The 20,943-nt window shown below is 45.3% G+C and overlaps 1 protein-coding gene across 7 annotated transcripts in view; it reads right to left on the bottom strand.

The window, feature by feature from the left end:
• Arid1b (AT-rich interaction domain 1B) overlaps positions 1–20,943 on the bottom strand; it is a 348,947-nt gene that overhangs the window by 74,368 nt on the left and 253,636 nt on the right. For 6 of the 7 annotated variants that reach the window (XM_076926714.1, XM_076926712.1, XM_076926709.1 and 3 more), the window contains one exon: positions 7,310–7,399. In XM_076926714.1, the coding sequence (XP_076782829.1) occupies positions 7,310–7,399 (90 nt within the window). Of the gene's footprint in view, positions 1–7,309; positions 7,400–13,326; positions 13,348–20,943 lie in introns of those variants that run through there. The other variant, XM_076926715.1, reaches the window with a different exon arrangement.

Below are 20,943 nucleotides of genomic sequence, written 5' to 3' on the forward strand. Positions count from 1 at the left end.
TGCCACTCCGACAATTGCCTTACACACGTGAGGAAATAAGAGGTGGGGCTGATGCATGCACACACGAGGCTCAGTAAGAGAGCTGCTCTCATTCAGGTATTTCTATATAGCCCACCATTTACCTCCACATTTGCCAGGTTCCGCTACAAACTACTCACTAGTGAGCGTAAGTCCTGGCAGTGGTTAATTCCCCCAGGTGGAATGCCATCTCAAGCACAACTAGCCTGGAGGCTGTGCCTTGCCCAGGCTGCATGTGGTCATGTTCCCTTTCACAGTCAGCCAGAGCTCAGGGGTGGGTTGCCTTATTTACTTCACTACACAGAAAGAACAAACCCCTTCCAAATGGCTGGTTCTAGAAATAACTGGCAGACCACAGTATGTGGGTCAGACAAGCTAAGCCTGCCAGTGTCAGGCCAGCGGCCCCAGTTCTCACCAGCTCTGGTGGCCTGTAACTCAAGAGTTCAGATGAGGGTGAAAGGTGGAGGGGTGCTGAGACTGAGAAACTCCTGTCAAGAGACAATGAGGTAAGGAGCATAGGCTGCAGTGCTGTTAGCCTGGGGATCTCAAGCACCAGTAGTGTGACAACCATTAACGTAACGGGTTAACACTGTCAGGTGTTCTGGAGACGTGAAGATCAAGGACAGCCCAGTGTTTTTTTCTGGCGGTTTATCTGTTTCCCGGACATTTCTCCCTCAGCTTAAGAAAATGATAAATTAAATTCTTGAATTTGTGAAAGAACAATGTAAAAAGAGATCAAACCTTCCTGAACTAAAGAACGCTTAAGGCAACTGGGTTGTGCAGCCATTAGAAGCATTTTCTAGATAGGAAATGGGCAGTAGGAAGGTGGAAGAACCTTCCCCAGACAAGGATACAGCTGACCTTTGAAGGGTCTGAAAAATGTCAGAAGTAGAATGAAATTACGCTACTGCACAAGGTGAACTGAGGCCACGAGGTGTGTGTGTGTGTGTGTGTGTGTGTGTGTAAATGGTAGTAAGAAAGACACAGGCAGCTCCCAGTCCACCCTGGCAGTGTCAGGTGGTCAGTGATGGGCTAATTGAAAGAACCACAGACTAAGAATGTATCTCCAGTCCTAAAAGCATTTGGAAACTGATAGTCAAAAGAATAACGTAGGTGAAGCAGGGACTTTCCAAAGTTGAACTGGAAGGAATTTTCACCAGTGTTTTGGCCTTCTATCATTGTCCTAATCATGGGACAACAAATTCTGCAAACCCTGTTGGAGAAAAGGGGTCAGGTATGAAAGCCAAGCCTAAATCACTGCGTGTTCTCCAGGAAGCGAGCTGCAAGGAAAGCTCGGCCCGAGCCACCCTCACACTCAGCTGCTTCAGCAAAGGCGGCCGCTGCTGAGCTATGGGGCACTTGCAAGGCGCAGAAGGCTCCCGAAGCCACCGAAACCATAGCATGCTCTTCCTTTAAACTTAGACAGGCTATCTTCATGCAGGCATCTGCTAAAAGGACTCAGGATGACTGCCTTGTTCCTGCAAGTCAGTTCAATAGAAGATGTCACCCCATGTGTGTGACATGGGGCTCACATGCGGTACCACCACCACTGTAGCATAGTGTCTCAGAGAAGCAGACAGGGCCACTCCTCTCCACAAATAGGTGTCACATTCCCACCCGAAGGAAAGTAGACGGTAAGAAACACTCTTGGTACATTTTAATATCTGTAGTGTTCATTTGTCTGCCTGCTTCTCTTCGCCACATGAACCGCTCCAAGGAAGACGGAAACATTCAATACTTTAACCCAGCCCCCTGCACTGTGCCAGCTGTGCCATTAGGTTAGCTGGCAGAATGGCTCTCCCTCTCCCCTGCTACTATAGAGTTCCACACGCCGGCCTCACAGCAGCCTCTAGGCCATCCCTGCCCACCCCACTCCCTCTAAGCTCCTGACTTACATCTTCTGTCACTGGGTAAATTAGAGCCAGGGAAGGAACAGACTGATTACCCAAACGGTAGATGGGTGCAAAGCATCCAGCCTTTCTCTATGCAAATGTCTACTGCAAAAGTTGTCTTCAGAGTTGAGGGCCATAAGGGTGAGTGCACTGCTGTGCTGAAAGAATCAAACACGTGTGTGGCCACAGCATCCTGAATGTTCCTAATCACACCCAAAAGACATAACAAAGCTCTCTGTGGGTCTCACCTCCTCTCATCTGAGCAACCTGCACAATGCTTATCATATTCATAGCCAGTACCCTGAACTACCACTTGAGATACAGGGTCTTCTCCATGTGCAGGGCATCCAAAGGACATCCTGAGCTTTGTTTTATGTATGAGGAAGCATTTCACCAAATGTCCAAGGTCATAAAATCATTAAATGTAAAGACTGCAACTAAACCCAGATCTGATCCCTCAGTATCTGCAGAAGAAAAGGAGAGTCTGCACACGGAGGATGAAGCCCTGGACTATGAGGTGGAGATGGCCACAGTGGAGCTATAGCTCGTGATGCGCCAAAGTTACCCACCTGTGAGTGGCCAGGAGGGCTGCCAGCCTCAGCTTATGGCACTCAGCCTATGGGAGAGAGGACCCACCACGCAGAGGCCTCTTCATTTACCTCACACCTGGCAAGTACTGATTCTGAAGCTAAACACGGGCCAGTGATCTGGACCTAAAACTAGTGAGAGAGCCAGGCAGGATCTTAGCAGCTCATGTAACTAGTGTAGGCAGAATTTCTAAGACAGGGTTAGTGTGGACAGTTACACATGCAAGCAATGTGCCTATACACAGAAAATACAAACAGAGAGAAAACAACAACAACAACAACAACAACAACAACAACAACAACAGAACCAACAACCCGCAATTAACCACTGAAGGGCCAACAGTAACCACCAAGGTTCTGACTCTGTGGCACTACACAAAAGCATCTTAGGTTATACACCTGTTCTGTTACATGCTTTCCTGGGTTGCAGACTATTTTATTTATAAAATACAGTTATTGAGAAACATCACTGTGAGGGTGAGATTCCAGGGGTAAGTTTCTTTTGTGTGTGTGACTTTGTTGACAAACAATGGCCATATACCCTATGAGGTTTGGCCACGCAAAATACTTGAGACTTATGGAAACGCACACTTTGTCACGGCTTCGCTCTTGTTGGACTAATCCTACTCAGCTGATCTTGTCTCTAGTATGGCAGGAGTGGTCCTCAGTTAGCGATGGCTGCCCCCATGCTGTGATGGCATCACATCAACATGGAGAAGAGAACAAGATCTTTATGTAGGTCGGCACAGAGACAGTGAAGGTTGGGGCTGCTGTTCAACGCTTCTGGAAGACTTCACCCAGGACGCCTCCCGTGTTCATCTCACGCTCGCACAACAGTGCCAAAGGACTGCCTCAAGCCACAGAATACATTTCGAGCACACCACAGCCAGCGGCACCATCAGTTCTGCCTGCCATCCGTGTCCAAGAGGGAAAGTTCTTAGGGGTTCTGCTCTAACCTATCTCAAGGACTAATTAAATCCTCATTACTACCTACTAATTATTCAAATACTGTGGGATTATGCTCAGGAAGTCCCTGCTGGCACACTAGATGAAAAGGGTTAAACAAGCCTTGTTGGTTTTATGAATCCAGTTCTAGTGTAGTCCTTCAGAAAACCACCAGCTCCAACATGAATATTTAACTAGATACCACTGCGAAAATTAAAAGGGAATTCAATTAAAAGGGTTGCAAAAAATTAATTCTGACCTCTCTACATCTGTCCAAATAAATAAGGCTTCCATCAATGCTTTTGCCTAATTGCTAATCCAATAAAGCAGAAGGGCATTTGCTAGTTTCATTCGGCTTAATGTGTTTTAGGGGTTAAAAATGTAATCACTCCAGTGTTAGTACTTATTTATCGAGTCAGATGACAATTCCATATTCTGTCCAAGCCGTCCTGAGAAACAAGCCACACATTAATCAGCCTTTTAAAATTGTTCTTTAGAAAGTAAGAGATGTAGACACTAAAATGAAGAAGCGAAGCTACAGTCAACAGGAGGCCCTGGCGACAGTTTTCTCACACTCTGCTTTCTGCTGAGATGACTGCAATGCTGCATCAAGTCACATGCGTTGTTCTGCTAGTTTACGTATGGCATGTCCCCTGCAAAAACCTGCTGTGTTGGGGTCTTGGCTCCAAGGTGGGAGATTCAATCACGGATCAAACTGGATCCAGAAGGCTTTGAGTTCATCACTGACTTATCCATGGACAGACTCACAGTTAGACAGTGTTGCTGGGAGGTGAGAGAAGCTCAGCAGGAGCTAGTGCTCACCTGGAGGAGGCTCTTGCTGAAGCCTGTCTGTGGAGGCAATCTAGCTCTGACCTTGTCTCTGCTTCTCCACCGTCAGGAGGTAAGTAACTCTGCTCCACTGTGTCATCTCCTCTGTGATGTTCTGCCTCCCTCAGGCCCTAGCCAGTGGAGTCAGGTGAAACCCCACACCCAAAGTCACTTCCTGCCTGTCAAATTACTTTATCAGATCTTTGTCACATTGAAAAGACCTGACAAATACATATTACAGAATATCAAACTCAAGATTTGACCTTTTTTCAAAGAAAAATTATTGAGCTAGTAAACCTTTCAGTGGTGAAGGATCAGACAGAGCTTTACATTGGAAAATAGGTGAAACTGTAGAGAACACAGGACCACAGTGATTCACCTTCCCAATGCTGCAACCTGGTAATATAGTTCCTTATGTTGTGGTGACCCCCAACCATAAAATTATTTTCATTGTTACTTCATAATTGCAATCTTGTAGCTGTTATTAATCATAATGTAAATAACTGATATTCAACTCCTGTGAAAGGGTGGTTTGACTCCCCAGGGTCAAGACCAAGAGATTGAGAACTGTTGTTATAGAAAAGTAAGACATGTTCAAACATCATCAAAGAGTTTCTCTTTTTTATAACCTATGCTGCCACATCTGTGTGTAGATTGAGCTTCCTTCTTTATATAGCAGAAAACCATAAATCTGCAGTGAGTCATGGTTACCTGCATCTAAGTACATCGTGGGGAAAGGGCTTTGTGACTGATGCTCTTCAACAGAGTCACCAGGTGTGAGGGGCAGTGGAGGCTGCAGAGCTTAGAAACTCATCCCTCAGGGTATGTGGGCACCGTATCAGCCTGCAGATACCAAAGTTGTCCAGTCCATGAGACTCTGATGTTTGTGACTCAGTCCTGAACAGGGCGTGTTGCTTATGAAGATATGAAGAACACAGGGCCAAACAGAAGGAATGATGTCAGTACAAAAGTTAAAAGAGTTCATCATACTGAGCCTGGAGGGAGTTGGCTCCAGGACATCCCTCCTGTATCATGAGGCTGGAGGAAGGGCATTATGGGCTCCAAATACTGCCCCCTGTAGAGGAGGAGGCACAATGCCCTTTTGTGGGCCTGTATTCAGGTGTTGTCTAGGCCTTGACATGAGTGTGCATGTCTTGAGTGTACATAAAAGGAAGTGGAGTGTGACATCTCACTACTTCATGTTCAACTTATAACAAGAAACATGGAAGGAAGGCACCCAGTTCTTTCACCCCTGAGCAGCTGAGAAGCTATGTTTTTATCTGGTCTCACCAAAACCAGAGGGCAGATGTTAACTGTAAGGGTGCAGTGGTGGCAACTTCCTGCAGTACACAGGAGGGAACAGTCAGGCGTTTTCTAAAGATCCCTGTGTGTGTCCACGCCTGGTACTCAGCAGCGGGCAACAAGTCAAGGGCTTCTGCATTAGCACTGTATCAAATAGTACTAGGAGCAAACACTTCTTGAATTTTAATAAATAATAAACTTATTTTCTTTTAAACTTACATTTTTATATCCCCTTCACCCAATTTTAAAGGAAAACTAAGTCGTATATACCAGCCCATTATTTAACTCACTAGTTACTTTTAATAAATGGAAGTTTTGCTTTTTTGGAAGCTGTCCAGCCATGTTTTCAGAAGCCTTTCGGAGAAAGAGGGTTAGGGAATATGCTTATAAAAATTTTTTAGTTCTAGCAACTTATAGTATTAATTATTAATTTGCTATTTGAAAGAAATGGTTGTTCTAGCTGCCCAGATTACCACATATCCAGTGTATTACTCAAATCACGCTAAAGGTAACAGGAAAGAATGACAGACACATTAATGCCTATGCAGGGGGATGTTCGGATTCTGCCCCGCAATCTAATTTACCTAGGCTTTCCCAGGTATACCAGGTTTTCGTGCCTATGTTTCTAATTTTAGTGGTCTAAGGGCTGGCGATGCTCTTTGAGGGCTAGGAAGGAGGGATCCGCTCAGTTAGTGGCTCACAATGTGCACAAGACTCTCTCACACTCTGATCACTCTCTCACATGGTTTCAAAACCATCCCAGGAAATCTCCCAGGAATACTCGGGAACACCAGCACCCACAAGCTTCTGCCTCTAAGGCTGCCAGTGTGGGAAACATGACACTCTGATCCATAAGCAGGAGAGGCCAGCATGACCCTGCTCCAGCAGTGCAGCTCCTCTCTGTTGCAAATCTGGGTTAAACCGCTGTCCCTTACACCAGCCCCAGCACTGAGTGTACTACCTGACAGAGGACCGAAGGACCGAGGAGTAAGCCGAAGGGACACCAGGCATTGTGAACAGCATGGAGTGACATTCAGTACCCAGTAAAGCCATGGGGAGTTTTCAAGTGTGGGAAGACATCTACTTGAAAGCACCATGGAAACATATGCTCCTTTTCTGACCTGGACGCCACCAAACCTCTAGTGAGGGAATCAATATGAACTCCATGGTCTCCCTTGGGGATCAAACTATGTGGTCTCTCAGGTTGACTCCAGTCTGAAGACCTTACTGTCTTATACATGATCTTGTTATGTGCTCAAAATACCATGGGAATGAGTGATTAGTTAAAGCATGCGCATGTACACGTCGCGCACGCGCACACACACACACACACACACACACACACACACGTACATACATGTACATAAACACACAGGCACACACATGTGTACACATACATGTGTGTTTACACACACACACACACAGTCACTGTCTTAGCAGAATGTGACATGAGGTGTGTCGTCTGTGTAGGTGACAGTGTGTGACAGGAGGTGTGTCTGTGTAGGTGACAGTTCGTGGTGCTTATTTATAAGCGTACATTCTTGGAGTCTAAAGTTCCCCTCAGCCAAATGTCACCCAACCTACAAGAAAGAATCCTCTTAGAATTGCTGTTTCATGTAAGCCCTGTGTTCCTTTGATAGGAAACACTGTCTTTAAAACTTATAGAGAGGCACGTGGGTGAGCAACCTCATAGAACTGTCTGTAGTGGGAGGGCTGCGTGTTCCGAGCGAGACTCACCTCTTTCCTGTGGCATTGGTGACTGGCTCAAGGCAGGATGGGAACTGGATTCTGACTGGCTTCCAGGTGCTTGTGGAGGCATCTGGCTGCCTATAAAACACAGGAGAAAAAGGGGAGTTTACACTCTGCATTAATACTGCAAGCACAAGAACCAAGGCACTTACAGTTCACTTTTATGATCCCAGAAGGCACAGAGAAGAGAGCTAAAAAAGTATGTTTCATTTTTCTCTGTAAAATGAAGAAGATAAAGATATTTTCCAAAATACCTGCTTCAACCAATCAACCAACCAACCAACCAACCAACCAACCAACCAAACAAACAAACTTGTGGCAGCATGGGTTATCAAACTCACAGAGCAAGCAACCAATGGCTGCATCCCACACATCCCTCACCACATCCACAAACCTAGAATGGCCAGCAGAGCTTAGTCTCTGAACTCATTCCTACTGGGTAGAGATGAAAAAGGGCTGGCGCTTACCCGTTCACTCGTTCATTCATTCTTATCTAATCAATACAGCAACATCAATTTCAAATAAGCAGAGTTTCAGCCTAAACTCAGAAGGCCCCACTAGGCAGTACAAAGCATAACCTACATCAGCACTGATGAGAGGGCATCATCACCCTACATAACCTACATCATCACCTTGCAATTTCTGATTTCTGTTGCTGATAGAGCAACAGCATCTATTTAATTCCCAGTTGTTTAATGTTTACTCAATTTTTCACATATAATGTAAGTTTCTTGAGATGAGAATCATTTATTTTCATTCCTTGAATACTTCCTTTAGCATGAAGAATATACAATAACTCATAATCTAAGAATACAAAATAAGGGAAAAGACACTTATTTTATCGATAAAAGAGACATGAATCCTGTGGATGCTTGAGGCTTAATTCTGGAATTAAGACTCATCCGAGGTAGCTGACAATATGGACTCACTTCTGGGCCCAGAGGCTCAGATTCATTTCTAAGGCTAAAGATATGGACTAAAACATACTGGATTTAACAGCAGCCTCAAGGCCCAGCACTCACAGCATGAGGGCATCGCTACTTCATGCTCTATCTTCTCTCTTGGTTACAAAGAATATAAAAGAGACACCCAAACACCCACACAGACTTCCCTACATACCTGAGTGGGAGTCACACGGTCAAGGTAGCTTATGCTAACTACTTTGTCCCACAGGACCTGTCCTCCCATAGCTAAATACATCACTAACAAGAATCACGGCAGAGTAGAGACGGTGACTAACGGCTTCAAGACAAAGTCAACCCCCGGGAGGTCACGTGACACACATGCACACTCAAGTCCTGGAGTGTGTGGGCTGTCACTCATGAGTGACTCTAGCCGTGGCTGCACAGGACAGCAGGAGCCATGCAGATGATTTTACCACAGGCAGGAGGCAATGGCGGCCAAAGAACTGCTGGAAAACAAGCCTCTGTTTCTGGGGGCGGTGGTTATGCACCCCAGTTTTAGAGAGTAATATAAAACTTGGTATATATTCTTGAGTGCTCATCTGTTACACTCAGGAGACACTGTGAGCAAGGAAGAGCCCCTAGATGTGCTCACAGCTAGTATCACAGAGGCCTGGCAAAGCACAGCACGCTCCAACTGGCTCCATCTTAGGCATCTGCACTAGCCTAGTATTAATACCAAAGAACTAACTGTACAGTAAAAACATTTAACATTCTGGTCTAAAACAACTTCAAGGGCAAACACTGGTCACTGACATGGCTCTAGAGCTACCAAAATTGCCTTGTAGCCACTGTGGGCTCCGTGTTTCCTAGGAAATGAAACACCCCGTGGCCCCAATCTATAGCCCATTTAGAAAGTTAAAGCACTCTGCAGCCAAACCCAGACTCTTAAAAGTGTCGCTAGGTAACAGCTGCCTCAAGACAGTAAGTGCTTCTTATATCATACTGCTCACTTCTGCATGACAGGCTGGATTCATAGGCTCACAGAGAGAAAACAAACAGCAATTCTATGTCAACACAGGGCAGTATGGCTTCCACTGTGCAGCCTGAGGCACTGCTCTCCCATTCAATGCACCAAGCAAAAAATAAAAAGCCTGCAGGAGACCCATCCCTGCATAAAACATTGGCACAGCCAAGCACTGCTGTGGGCTGTCTGGTGTAAGGCAAAGGGCGATGTACCTGCCACACAATAAAGGAGCCCACACATGAAGTTCACCTTGTTACCAAAACAGACAGCCGTTTAATGCTGAAGAAAAGTAAATGCAAGGTACTCCGACTTCCCTGCGCTTACATTCATGCACTACTTCTCATAAGCCAGTTCCGTAACTCTTACGTAACTGTAATTACTAAGGAATAACAAACATGGTGTGAGCATTCAGGGTAACTACTGTTACAGCAGATGAGCTAGAAAACATATGTGTGACACATGACACAGGAGAACTCACTGTGGCCACACTCCACAGGAGGAAAATCAGAATCCTTTCATGAAATTAATTAGGTAAATACTTTAAATTCTGTGGGGGTTTATATATGCTAATCTTAAATCAAACCTTTCAAAGTTTGGTAATCATTTCAAAGGAGGACATGGCCATGTAAAGTAAGTGAATCAACCATAGGGGGAACTCTAACCTCCATAATTCAATGTGAACCAGAATTCAAACCAAGAGGTTGTCTCCTTTGTTAAGCCCCAGTTTTACCCTCATCTGTGTCTGTAATAAGCAAGATGGGGAAAATACACTGGCCAGCACCATGGTGAGTGAGAAGGAATCCCACCTCTTACGCTGATCATTTGTTAACAGCCGTGTAAACATTTCTGTGTAAAGGCTAAAGTGAATCGGCAGTGAGCAACCAGAGTTTCTACTTTGTTTAGCTGAAGCACTTCAGAGAGAAGCTATGAAAACACTGGTCCCATACCTTGCCTCATGGCCGCTTGTTACATAAACTACTTATGTCTTCTCAGTAAATGTCCTGTTTGTAGGATCATCCCATGTCACCTTTAGCTTTTGTCCCTTTGTCTCTAGAGCCCTCCTACGACCCCCAGCCTTTCTTGATGCCCTATAATCCTGACCCTTTGGAAGAGTACTAATGAGTTACTTTGTACAGTGCTTCCCTAGTCTGATCTGGGTAACACATTTTATCCCTGAAAAAGAGGACATGCGTGGGGACTGCCATGTCCTTCTCTGCTCATCCTATCATGGGGCTGGCACACCCCACATTCCATCGCTGGTGTTCGTGCTGATTACATGATCTGGCTGGTGTTCACTTTCGGGACACTCATTTCCCTTGAGGTTGATCCAAGTCCCACATTTCCTGCAACTTTCACCTGCTAATTTCAGCATCGGTTAGAAAGTCCTGCCTATGAGGTTTACCATAAGGGTGCCTACTAATAGTGACTCTCCATCTCCCCCTTGGACATCCATGTGTGTTTAACTTGTATGGCTGCTATCTTTGGTACATTATTGGTATTGATGGATGTGATAATCCTTCTTTGTTTGTATCCTACATAGAAATGCCTTGGGAGGTGACCCACAACATAGCCACACCCAGGATCTACACACTCCAGCAAGCTGACAATGCTATTCCCATCTTCGTTTTAAAATCATGACTAGGGATTAGATATTCTGTTAAAGATTATGTCCACTTACATTTATTTTTATTGTCTATAATATTAATAGAAGTGTTACTACTGAATCATGCTAGACTTTCTGTGATATATGCCACTTGGTTATGGTGTCTTAATACTTTTTCTAACATACTAGTACATTCCAGTGCCATGCTTCCTTATAAATCTACATTAACTAGGTTTTGAGGGTGATTTTCCTAATTAAAAATAGTTAAAAATTGGATTAAGTCAGCTACTATAAGTATTTTTTTAGTAGAATAAACAAGACATTGCAACTTTATAAAGAATGTAGAGCAAACTGGCTAATCTGTTTATTCTGCCAACTGGTACATATACATATCTAATACGCGTTCTCTCTATGTGGCTGTGACGTTAATACGGTTCATTTAGATCTTACGGAAGCCCACCTCCAGGTATGTCTGAGAGGGATTTTCTAAATCAGAGGAAGAGCCACCCTAGGAACAGCCAAGTGAGTGGTGCTGTTCGGGGGCTGACCCCATGGCTGCGTAAGAAGGAGAGGGAGGGAGAGATGAGACAAGCATTCACCTCTCTGCTTCCCGGCTCTGGACGAGATATGAGCAGCTGCTCCTGCTCCTGCCACTGTGTCTCCCCAGCCAGGACAGAGCACACCCAGATTGTGGGCCAGTGCAATGCTTTTGTGAACTGATTTGTCCCAGCAGTAAGAAAAGCAACGACTACAAAGGTCAGCATGTGTGACAGCAAGATGTGGGGTGGCTGGTCCTGTCGCTCCAGAACTGCACAGTTCCCACGGTGGACACTGGCATCAACACTCATGTTTTCAATTTCCTTCTGTGGTTACTATATGACACGACACGTCTCCTTATAATGCAAATCCCACAAGAACAGGGACCTCTGTGCGCTTCACTCTTTGCTACATCTCTAGAACCAGACATATTCAGAAAGCATTCAATATATATTTGTTGACAAACGAATAAATGACTGCTTATTCCAGAAAGCAAACTTAGACTAATAGCTAATTAGACTTTTTATGAGTTAACAGTAATCATGTAATTTTATCTTGTTATTCTAAATCAGAATTAGACAACGTCTTTTTTTTTTTTTAATAAACTGGCAGATAGTAAACATTTTAGGTTTTGAGACCATATGTTCTCTGCCACAACTACTTAACTCAGTGATTGTGTGTAGTTTAAAAGCAGCCACTGATGATACATGAAATGGTAAAAATAGAATTTTATTTATGACACTGTGTAATGCCCTGGAATCATCCCGCAGGCACTGGCCCCTTATAAACAACTCTGTAAGTAAGAAAACATGCAGGAAAGCTGTTCTCAAAGGCCAGGAAACATAAAGCAGTGTTTAGTGAGAGCAGCAGCAACAGGCAACCTGATACATGCTCTCATGTTCAACACCAGGGCTTGTATAAACCCACTATGTATGCCATGGGGCTGGAACAGGGACACACGCTCACAAGTCTCAGAAAGCTAATGTGCCTCCTAGTCTCCAGAGGTCCTGAGACTTAGAAGGCCCCTTCTCATGGTTATAGAAGCAGAAAGGATTTCAGGGTGTGTTTGTGTGTGTGTGTTGGGGACAGGGCTGTCCAGTGGAGTTGCTGGCAAGCTGTATACAAAACTCCAGGTATTCAGCTTTCCTGAGCCATCTCACATGCTGGGGCGAGCTCTTCAGGGATGTGGCTGCCTGTGAGTCACCTGTAGGTTGACTTACATGCTCCCAAGTAACCTCAATAAGCTTCCTAGCTCACACTAAGCTACACTTGGTGGCCATGTTTCTTTCTTCTGTTGTTGGCTGCCTCTCTCATTAATTGACACTTGCTCTCTCTTTTTTTTTTCCCCCTCAGGAGAACTCACATAATAACTTGGCTTCAGACCTCTACAAGCCAGGCTTGGGGCAGACTCACTACCCTCTTCAGCAATTATAGCATGTGCAGGTCTAAGAGCTAAATTATTTCCCTGGCTCTTAGAACAAACAAAATAGAAAATAAAAAGCTATATGGATGAGCTATGATTGCACAGATTATACTGACAGTGTTGTTGGGAGGACAGAAGAGAAGCACAGTGAGCAAGGAGCCACAGTAACGCTACTGCTGATAAAACTTCCTTGGGCTCCAGCCTCCCTCCATTACTATAGCAAATAAGATCAAGAACTGAATTACAGCACCTCTAGAAAACCAGCTATCCAGCCCCTTTTAAGTGTGTGTGTATGTGTGAATGAATGTGTGAGTGTGTGTGAGCATATGTGTCAGAGTATGAGTGTGTATGAGAGTGAATTTATGTGTCTGTGTATGTGTGCATGTATAAGAGTGAATGTATGTGTGAGTATATGTGTCAGACTGAGAGTGTATTTTGAGAGTGAATGTGTGTGTGTGTGTGTGTGTGTGTGTGTGTGTGTATACTTACTACCACCCCCAAGCCATGACTTACATATGGAAGTCAGAGGACAACTTGTAGGGCTGGCACTCTGCTTCTACTGTGCAGGCCCCAACGATCGACTCAGACAGTCAGCCTTGGCAGCAGCTGCCTTTACCCCCTGAGCTGCCTCACTAGCCTGGGGATCTGTTCACAGAATTCAAGTTGTTGTCACTAAGCAGCTTATGGTCACTGAGGTAAGAGCCCAACAAAACTGCCCAGGGATTGTGATTTGCATATCCTTCAGGTTTACTGAAAAAGCAATCTTCTTGATTTCCTAGTAGAATATCACTAAGAGTACTAGGGGTTTGTTATGTGGGTGTTTTGTTTAAATGTTTAGACATTCAAACCTAACTACTCCAAGTTTATCTTAGAGCTTACAAACCTTCTCTGGACACTGCCCTTCCCCTCCCTCCACGTGTACATGTACATACACATGCTCCAGCCTTCGTGGATTGGTGGGTCCAGGGTCAGACTGAGGTCATAAGGCCTGGCAGAAGCCTTACCTGCTGAGCTGTGTTACTCTGCTTCTTTTCTCTTCTGCATTTTCTTTTGCCCAAAGTCATGTAACAGGAACACAGTAAAGGGAAAAATGGATTTCTTGAATAAAACTGCCATTAGCACCCATCCTTCAGTCTCCCCTACTTTCCATACTGACTGCTTAGATCAGTCTTCCCAAACTGGAAAGCTAAGTCTATCAAGGGTCTGCTGACCACCAGACAAAACAGTGGGGAGAGGGAAGAGCTGGTGGGTCATGTGCAGCAGTGAGTGTGCTACACACTCACCCCAAGAACCCAGCCGCTTGCCAGAGACCCAGGTATACCACAGTTTCATTTGTCGTGTTGATTTTCTCAATTAAAAAACTTGTGATATTAATACACTATTACTCAGCTGGCCTTCTGGATTCAAAACAGAGTATTTCTTATTCCCACCCTTTAAAGGTCACATTCTATCCATCCATCCATCCATCCTGTGTGCCAGGGTATCAGAGGACAACATGCAGGAGTCAGTTCTGTGCCTACACCATGTGGCTCAGGTGGACTGACTTCGGGTCACTAGGCTTGGCAGCAACGCACCTTCATCTACAGAGCTATCCTTGTGGCCTTTTAACTTGTTAAAGCACATGTGATGCCAGACATGAAACACGGAAGTGTACCACCCGCTAAATCTGCTCAAATCCCTGCTTTGATGTAAGATGGGGCAGGGGGTGAGGGGGAGCAAACAGAGCAGACAGTTTATAGTTCTCTCACCAGGACAAATTAATAGAAACAAAACCTAATTTCCCCCTTCTCTTACCCATTCTTATTCCTCTTCAATATTTTTCCTCTTCCTAAAATTCCTTTCTTTTTGTTTGAGAAGCTTAATATTTGGCTGCCTTGTGAAGAAATGGGTATCGTGACAGATGAAAGACTTGTATTCATCGTGTAATTCAGAATAAGGGGGAAAACAGACTGCTGTGCATTTAAGATTCGAACAACCTTGCAATTTTGTATAGTCGTTTCCCCCACCCGCTCTTTTGAAGAAATCTGCCTTTATTCTGCTAATAACTAGCCACCCGTTGCAGCAGCATGGATCCGATTAGCAGTTCTTATGATACAAAGGGGACAAGGAAAAAAAAGCTGTGAATGGGGTTGCCAATTTGTCCACCTGGATCCCCAGGAGAAAGATTAGTTGAGTGCCTGCCTGCTCCTCTCCAGGATGAAGGCAGGGCTGTGAGAGAGCTTCTCCTTGTCACACCCTCAGTGTGGTTCTAACACACTGTGACAACTCTGCTCGTAAACAGGAGCAGCTATGAACATGGCGTGTAGCAGGGATGGGCTTGCCCCCTGAGGTACTGTTCAGCTCAAAGCCCATGCACCATAAGAGAATGCGTGGGGGGCCTGCAGGCACAAGAGGCCATGCTTCAACCCAATGTCCAGTCAACAGGCATGGTGACACTAATCCTGGATGTGACAGGTGGGCAGGAAAAGCTGTACTGTTTAGGAGCACTAGAATTTCAGCATGGAAACCAACATTAAAACACTGGTATCTGGGTGGACAAGATGGCACTTGCCATGTGAACCTGGTGGCCCGAGTGGGTTCAGCAAGAAGGGACTTCACAAGTTATCTTCTGACCCCAACACATGTGCTACACATGTGCTCTACATGCATACACATATTATTATTAAAAACCAGTTTCTACTCTACTAAATATAGAATTAATTCTGTTAAATATTTGATTAATTAATTTATGTGTGGAATTAACCTGGTTTCTGAAAGTTTTAAAAATTTATTGCATTTGAAACTACACTAGCAGTTTAGTCTTGTGATCAAACTTAAAACTTCTATACTCTGACTTTAGACTGTATTGACTGATCCACAGGCAGGTCTGTGGTAAGTGTGCATGTGTACGTGCACACGTGCAGACCAGAGGCTGACTCGGTCTTTTCCCACCCTATTATTGTAGACAGGGTCTCTCATTCAAGCCAAGCACTCTGGGCTAAGTCAGCTGGCCAGCCAGCTCCAGGGCTCCACTAGTCTCTTCCTCCTCAGCAAAAATCAGAGATGTGTGCCACCAAATTTGGGTTGTGACACGGATGCTATGGATACAAACTTAGGTCTTCATGTTTGTGGGATACCGGAATGACTAAGCTATTTCTTTCGTTTTGAGTAGGGTCTCGTGTATTCCAGGCTAGCCCTCAGCTTCTTCTCATGGGGCTGAGGCTTAGTCCCAGGGCTGGGTCTTCAGGCGTGTACTCTCATGCCTTACTTGTACATTGCTAGAGACTAAACCTAGCTTATTCCTTCCAGAAGACACTAAACTAACCTGCATCCCCAGCTCCAAACCTACTTTTAAAAGTAAAGGCTGAAGCACTGTACTACTTTGGGAAACTCAGCAGCAAGGCTGAAATCTCTCAGACCTGTGGGGTCTACCTAATACCCCACTATTCACATTTAAATGGAATTAACATCTGAGAGACATGTTCTGAGACCTCCAGTCAGTGTTCCATATGTGCAGTGCTTCAACCAATGGCTTTTGAAGAGAAGGATACACATCACTGGGCAGTGGGCAGCTAAGCCCTGAACCAGTGCAGTCCAGTGACTGCATTCTGTGGGGGGCTGAGCCGGCTAGCACAGCTGGGGGTGGAACAGGGGTTGTGCTCTTGGGCACTCAGCTCTTCAGAACTCTGAGTTGTGTTCTGGTTACCCGGACCCTCTGATATGAGGGACAACTGGAGGTGCACAGCAAAGACCAACAGGACACAGAGAGGAAGAGACACGTTCTGAGCCACAGTTTCATGCACACACCAGGTTTATACCTCGTCTTTTCCAGACATCCAGAGCGTATTACTTACCTGTTGTCGAAGCAGGGATTTAGTCACTAGCTACTAGTTCACTACAAACACTAATGCATCTCTGTGAATGACCAGAATCAGGCAAAGGCCTTCAGACTCGAAGGCTTAGCTTATATTTACAAGTTGAGAACTACGGTTTTAGGTGCTGTTCTCAAACACAAAGAAAACAGGATGATCTATCTTCTGAGTCTCTTTGAGGAGGGGAGAGAACGGTCAGTGAGAGACAACCCACCAAGGCACAGGCACAGGAGGAGAGTCAGCCCTCAAATAACCTCAGAGTTGTCTTGTCTTGGACTCCTTTTTAATTTTTTTTTTTTCCTTTCATAATTGGCATGCTTACATTCAGTCAACATCTACTGAGCGCCCTCTCCTGGCCAGGCATGGTTCTCCACCCAGGATGTAAAGGGAGGCTGCACTTAAGGACAAGAAAGGGACTGAGTTGGATCTGAGAGACAGGATGGATAATACCAGACGCTGGAGTAAGCACAGTATGGTTTAATTAAGCTGTGTGGGCAAAGGGCTTGACCCAGAGTCATAGACATGAAATGAAAATTTGTTCATGCCGTCTCTAAGGGAGAAAACAGAGGAGGGGAGGGGGGGAGACGCAATACGCTGAGGACTGTGGTGCGGCTCTCTGCAAATGATGCGTTTTTGCCTTTAAAAAAAAAATTAAAAGAACTTAAATGTCATAATCCCGTGTGTGTGTGTTTGAGAGAGAGAGAAAGGGAGAAAGAGAGGGAGAAAGAGAGGGAGGGAGGGAGGGAGGGAGGGAGAGAGAGAGAGAGAGAGAGAGAGAGAGAGAGAGAGAGAGAGAGAGAGAACACGAACTGTGAAGATGGGGACCCAAGCACTAGTGAATTCAGGTCTGAGATTATAACTTGTCTTGTATTTCTTGGCACTGTGGAAGTACTACCAACAGAGTTCATAACCTAGCTCTAGAAAGGTCAGGGAAAAAATACAAAACTGTCAAATAAAAAAATTGCCTGAAGAGGTTCTTTATCCTAAGTTTCTCAGTGACTAATAGCTGAGCAATAATCACCTAGACACTAAACACAAGCAATGGAATTCTCATGAGACCAGTGACAGCAGCAGCCTAGGGCTGACGGAGACTCTGGGTAGCTTTCTGAAGAGGGAAGTGAGGGCTGGGCCAGCTATCGGTGCTTGCACAGCCCCTTGGGATGTTCGAGGGGCAGGCACCTCTCTTGTCACCTCAAATCCCACAGCTCTTGCTTACGTGAAGTTTGCACTGAAATACAGCCCCTGTATCCAGACTCCAACACCTAACTTTCTGTTAAACCAAACCTCTGGCCGAATGGTTAGGAAGAACTACTAACCAGGGTCACAGAAAACAGGGTCAACCCAAATACTTGCCTTCCACCTCTGCGCTCCTTCCTCTTCTACTGTGCACAGACACTGCTCTCTGATCTTTTCATCCCCCAGTGTCCTCCTCCCCCCCACACCCGCTGTGTGCCCACTGTGACTCCCTCCCTTAGGATCCTGACGCTGCCCTTACCCCTTACCAAGTAGCCAGAATGATCCCTTAGAGCCTCAGCTGGCCCGTGATACTCCTACCCAGTCACCTTCTACTGGTCTCCCACCTCACTTAAAGCCACACTTCCCAATCTTACACTGTCCCAGACAACAGTCCCCGTATGCTTTGGAGGATACGCTCTAAAAACTCTAGTAGATGTCTGAGACTGCAGAGGACACTGAGCCTTATCTATTAACTATATTTTTTCATGTACATGTCTCTGACAAAGTTTTCCATTTATTAGGCATAGTAAGAGATCAATAATAAAAATGTAGCAAAATAATTATAATGTGCCTGCTTTATTGACTGAGGCAGGACCTGCCAATCAAACTCTATAGCTAGCTCACTCTGAGGAGCCCTGAATCTGGGGTCTGGGGATCTGAACTCCAGTCAGAATAGATAACCACCGAGATGAGATGTTCCCCAGACCAAGAACATACTTATTTATGAACTTCATGTTTCCCCATACTCTGTGAGAACACAGACCTCCATGTGCAGGCCCAGTGCACTTCCCCTTGTTCCTACAAACATGTCCACAGACTACCTTGTGGAAGAATGAGGCAAGCAGGTGATAAAGCCAAGAAGAGAGGACTGGGCATTTGGGCTGGTTGGCCTGTCACAGGATACACCTGACGCAGCAGCATCCATATCTCGACAGAACCCCTACGCAACATGGCACTGGAATCCTCCCCAAGGTCACATCCTGGCATTCTTCGATGTGCATTTAAAGCAGTTTGCAAGTACAAACCCTGGTGTCACTTTCTGCATGGAAGGGAGAATGTCAACACTACCAATCCCCGTTCATATCATTTACAAACATGCAGATGTAGATTATTAAAGATTAATGCCTTTCAGGATTGGTGTCGGCGTTCCGTTTGTCTCGCGCCGAAATCAATTCTGCTCTTCATTAGTCAACGACAACCCCCATCATTCCGTTGTGGAAGAGAAATCAAAGGTGCATGTGTGTGAATGAGAGTAACTGATGAAACTGATTAGTACCAGACTTAACGGCTATAATCAATCAACACACCACGGTACTCAGCTCCAGCTTCACGGGAGACAGGGAAGCAGAACACTCCTTCTGTATCAATGACGCGCTCCGCTCTACAGCTCACACAGAAAAGTTCAGGACACATCAGTTCTAGACACTATTCATTTAGCTACCGTTTCCCACAATGGAGCAAAATGGATTCTGACACGTTCCTCTTCTAGGCTTCAATTAGCTCAGAAAAGCTCTGTACCCCTCCGGAGTCCTCAGAACAGCAGGTCAATGTCAACCACTTTCCCACAGAGGCAGTATGCTGCTGCGTGCACGTCTGCAGCGGCGACAGTCCACTAGCTCCTGAAGTGAGCATGCTGTGTGACTCTAACGTCAGCAGACAACTGCAGTGAAGAAGGACACACAGACACAGGCACAGGCACAGACCAGGCAAGGGGAGGAGGGTGACAGGACGAGGGTGACAGGAGCTTAGAGAGGAGATCAGAGAAGTGGAAGGTCAGGTGGAAGGAGCAGAAGCTCCAGGTCTTCTCCTGGTCTCTGAATATGGAGGAAGAGGAAGGAAAAAAACGCTTAATTTCAAATGTGTTAGAGGAACCGAAGACTTGTTCCTTTGGAAAATAGATACCACATTCATCTCCCAACTGGGTGAATGCCAGACCAGGTCTAGTGAGCTCTTTCTCACTGGGGTGGACCTTGGGATGAGGTGGTGCAGGCTGCTAAGGAGAGACTGAACACCAGCCTTTCCCTTACCAAGCTCTTCAGAGCTGCACACCACCTCTCAGAGCCAGAAGCTGGGTCTGCCTCCCTCGCCACTGCTAGGCATCATTTGGAAAGGATGAGAAATTATTGCTTTGTTTAACACACAAATATTTTATATTGTAAGGGGAAAAAATACTGGCTAAGTTCTCTCCGTTTGTAGAAATGCTGAATTGATGTTTTCTGTGCAACCGCAGACTAGAAACATGGATATATCAATGGCACTTTGTGTTTAATTTTTTTTTCTTTTGCTTGCTCAGTTTGCCAATAAGCGGCATGCATTCCCCTTGGAACAAGCTGTCACAGAATTTCTACCTCCAGAGAAGCCAGAACGGCACATGTGATAGATGCTGGGATGCGAACTCAGCAGGTAGGAGGTTAGTGCCGACACACAAATCGGTTGTTGTCCCTGCAGTACCATGCGTAGCCTGCTACTTGCAATGCTGAGAGAAAACTGGCCAGGAAATGTTTATACACAGAAACAAACCTGTAATTTACCCTGAGTTTTATTAAGGATAAATTAAACCACAGAAAATGTATTTACTAGGATGGGCTTGGGTTGAGGCAGAACGGATTAAACAAGAGAGAGAGACCCAGTTTGCACCCTCTGTGGTTCATGTTACATGTTGTTTTCTCTCACCAGCACCCTTCCTGCTGGCTCTGGCCCATGACCAGCCCCTTGCTGCCACCGTCTTTCTCTTCCCTGTTAGCATCCTTTCTGAATCTGCTGTGTGAACCTCAAATTAAGAAAACTGTCTTTTGACCAGAATATTTTGTTTTTATCTGCAGCTCTGGAAGCCCACTTGGAAGCCGTTTAGTATCTTGCTGAGGAGGGACTGGAGCTGTTTAACTATCACAGAACGTGCATTTGTTGTCTGAGGGCAAGTCAGATGAGCAATTCATTCTCCAGGGGCTGAAATAACAGAGCTCTGGAATGAGGCTGAACTCTAAAGAACTGGAGTTCACAGAGCACAGGCCATCATCTCTGGCAAGCTTTTGCAAAGCACAGA

Source organism: Arvicanthis niloticus, chromosome 28 (genome assembly GCF_011762505.2).
Source record: "Arvicanthis niloticus isolate mArvNil1 chromosome 28, mArvNil1.pat.X, whole genome shotgun sequence".
In the NCBI taxonomy this organism is placed as follows: Eukaryota; Metazoa; Chordata; class Mammalia; order Rodentia; family Muridae; genus Arvicanthis; species Arvicanthis niloticus.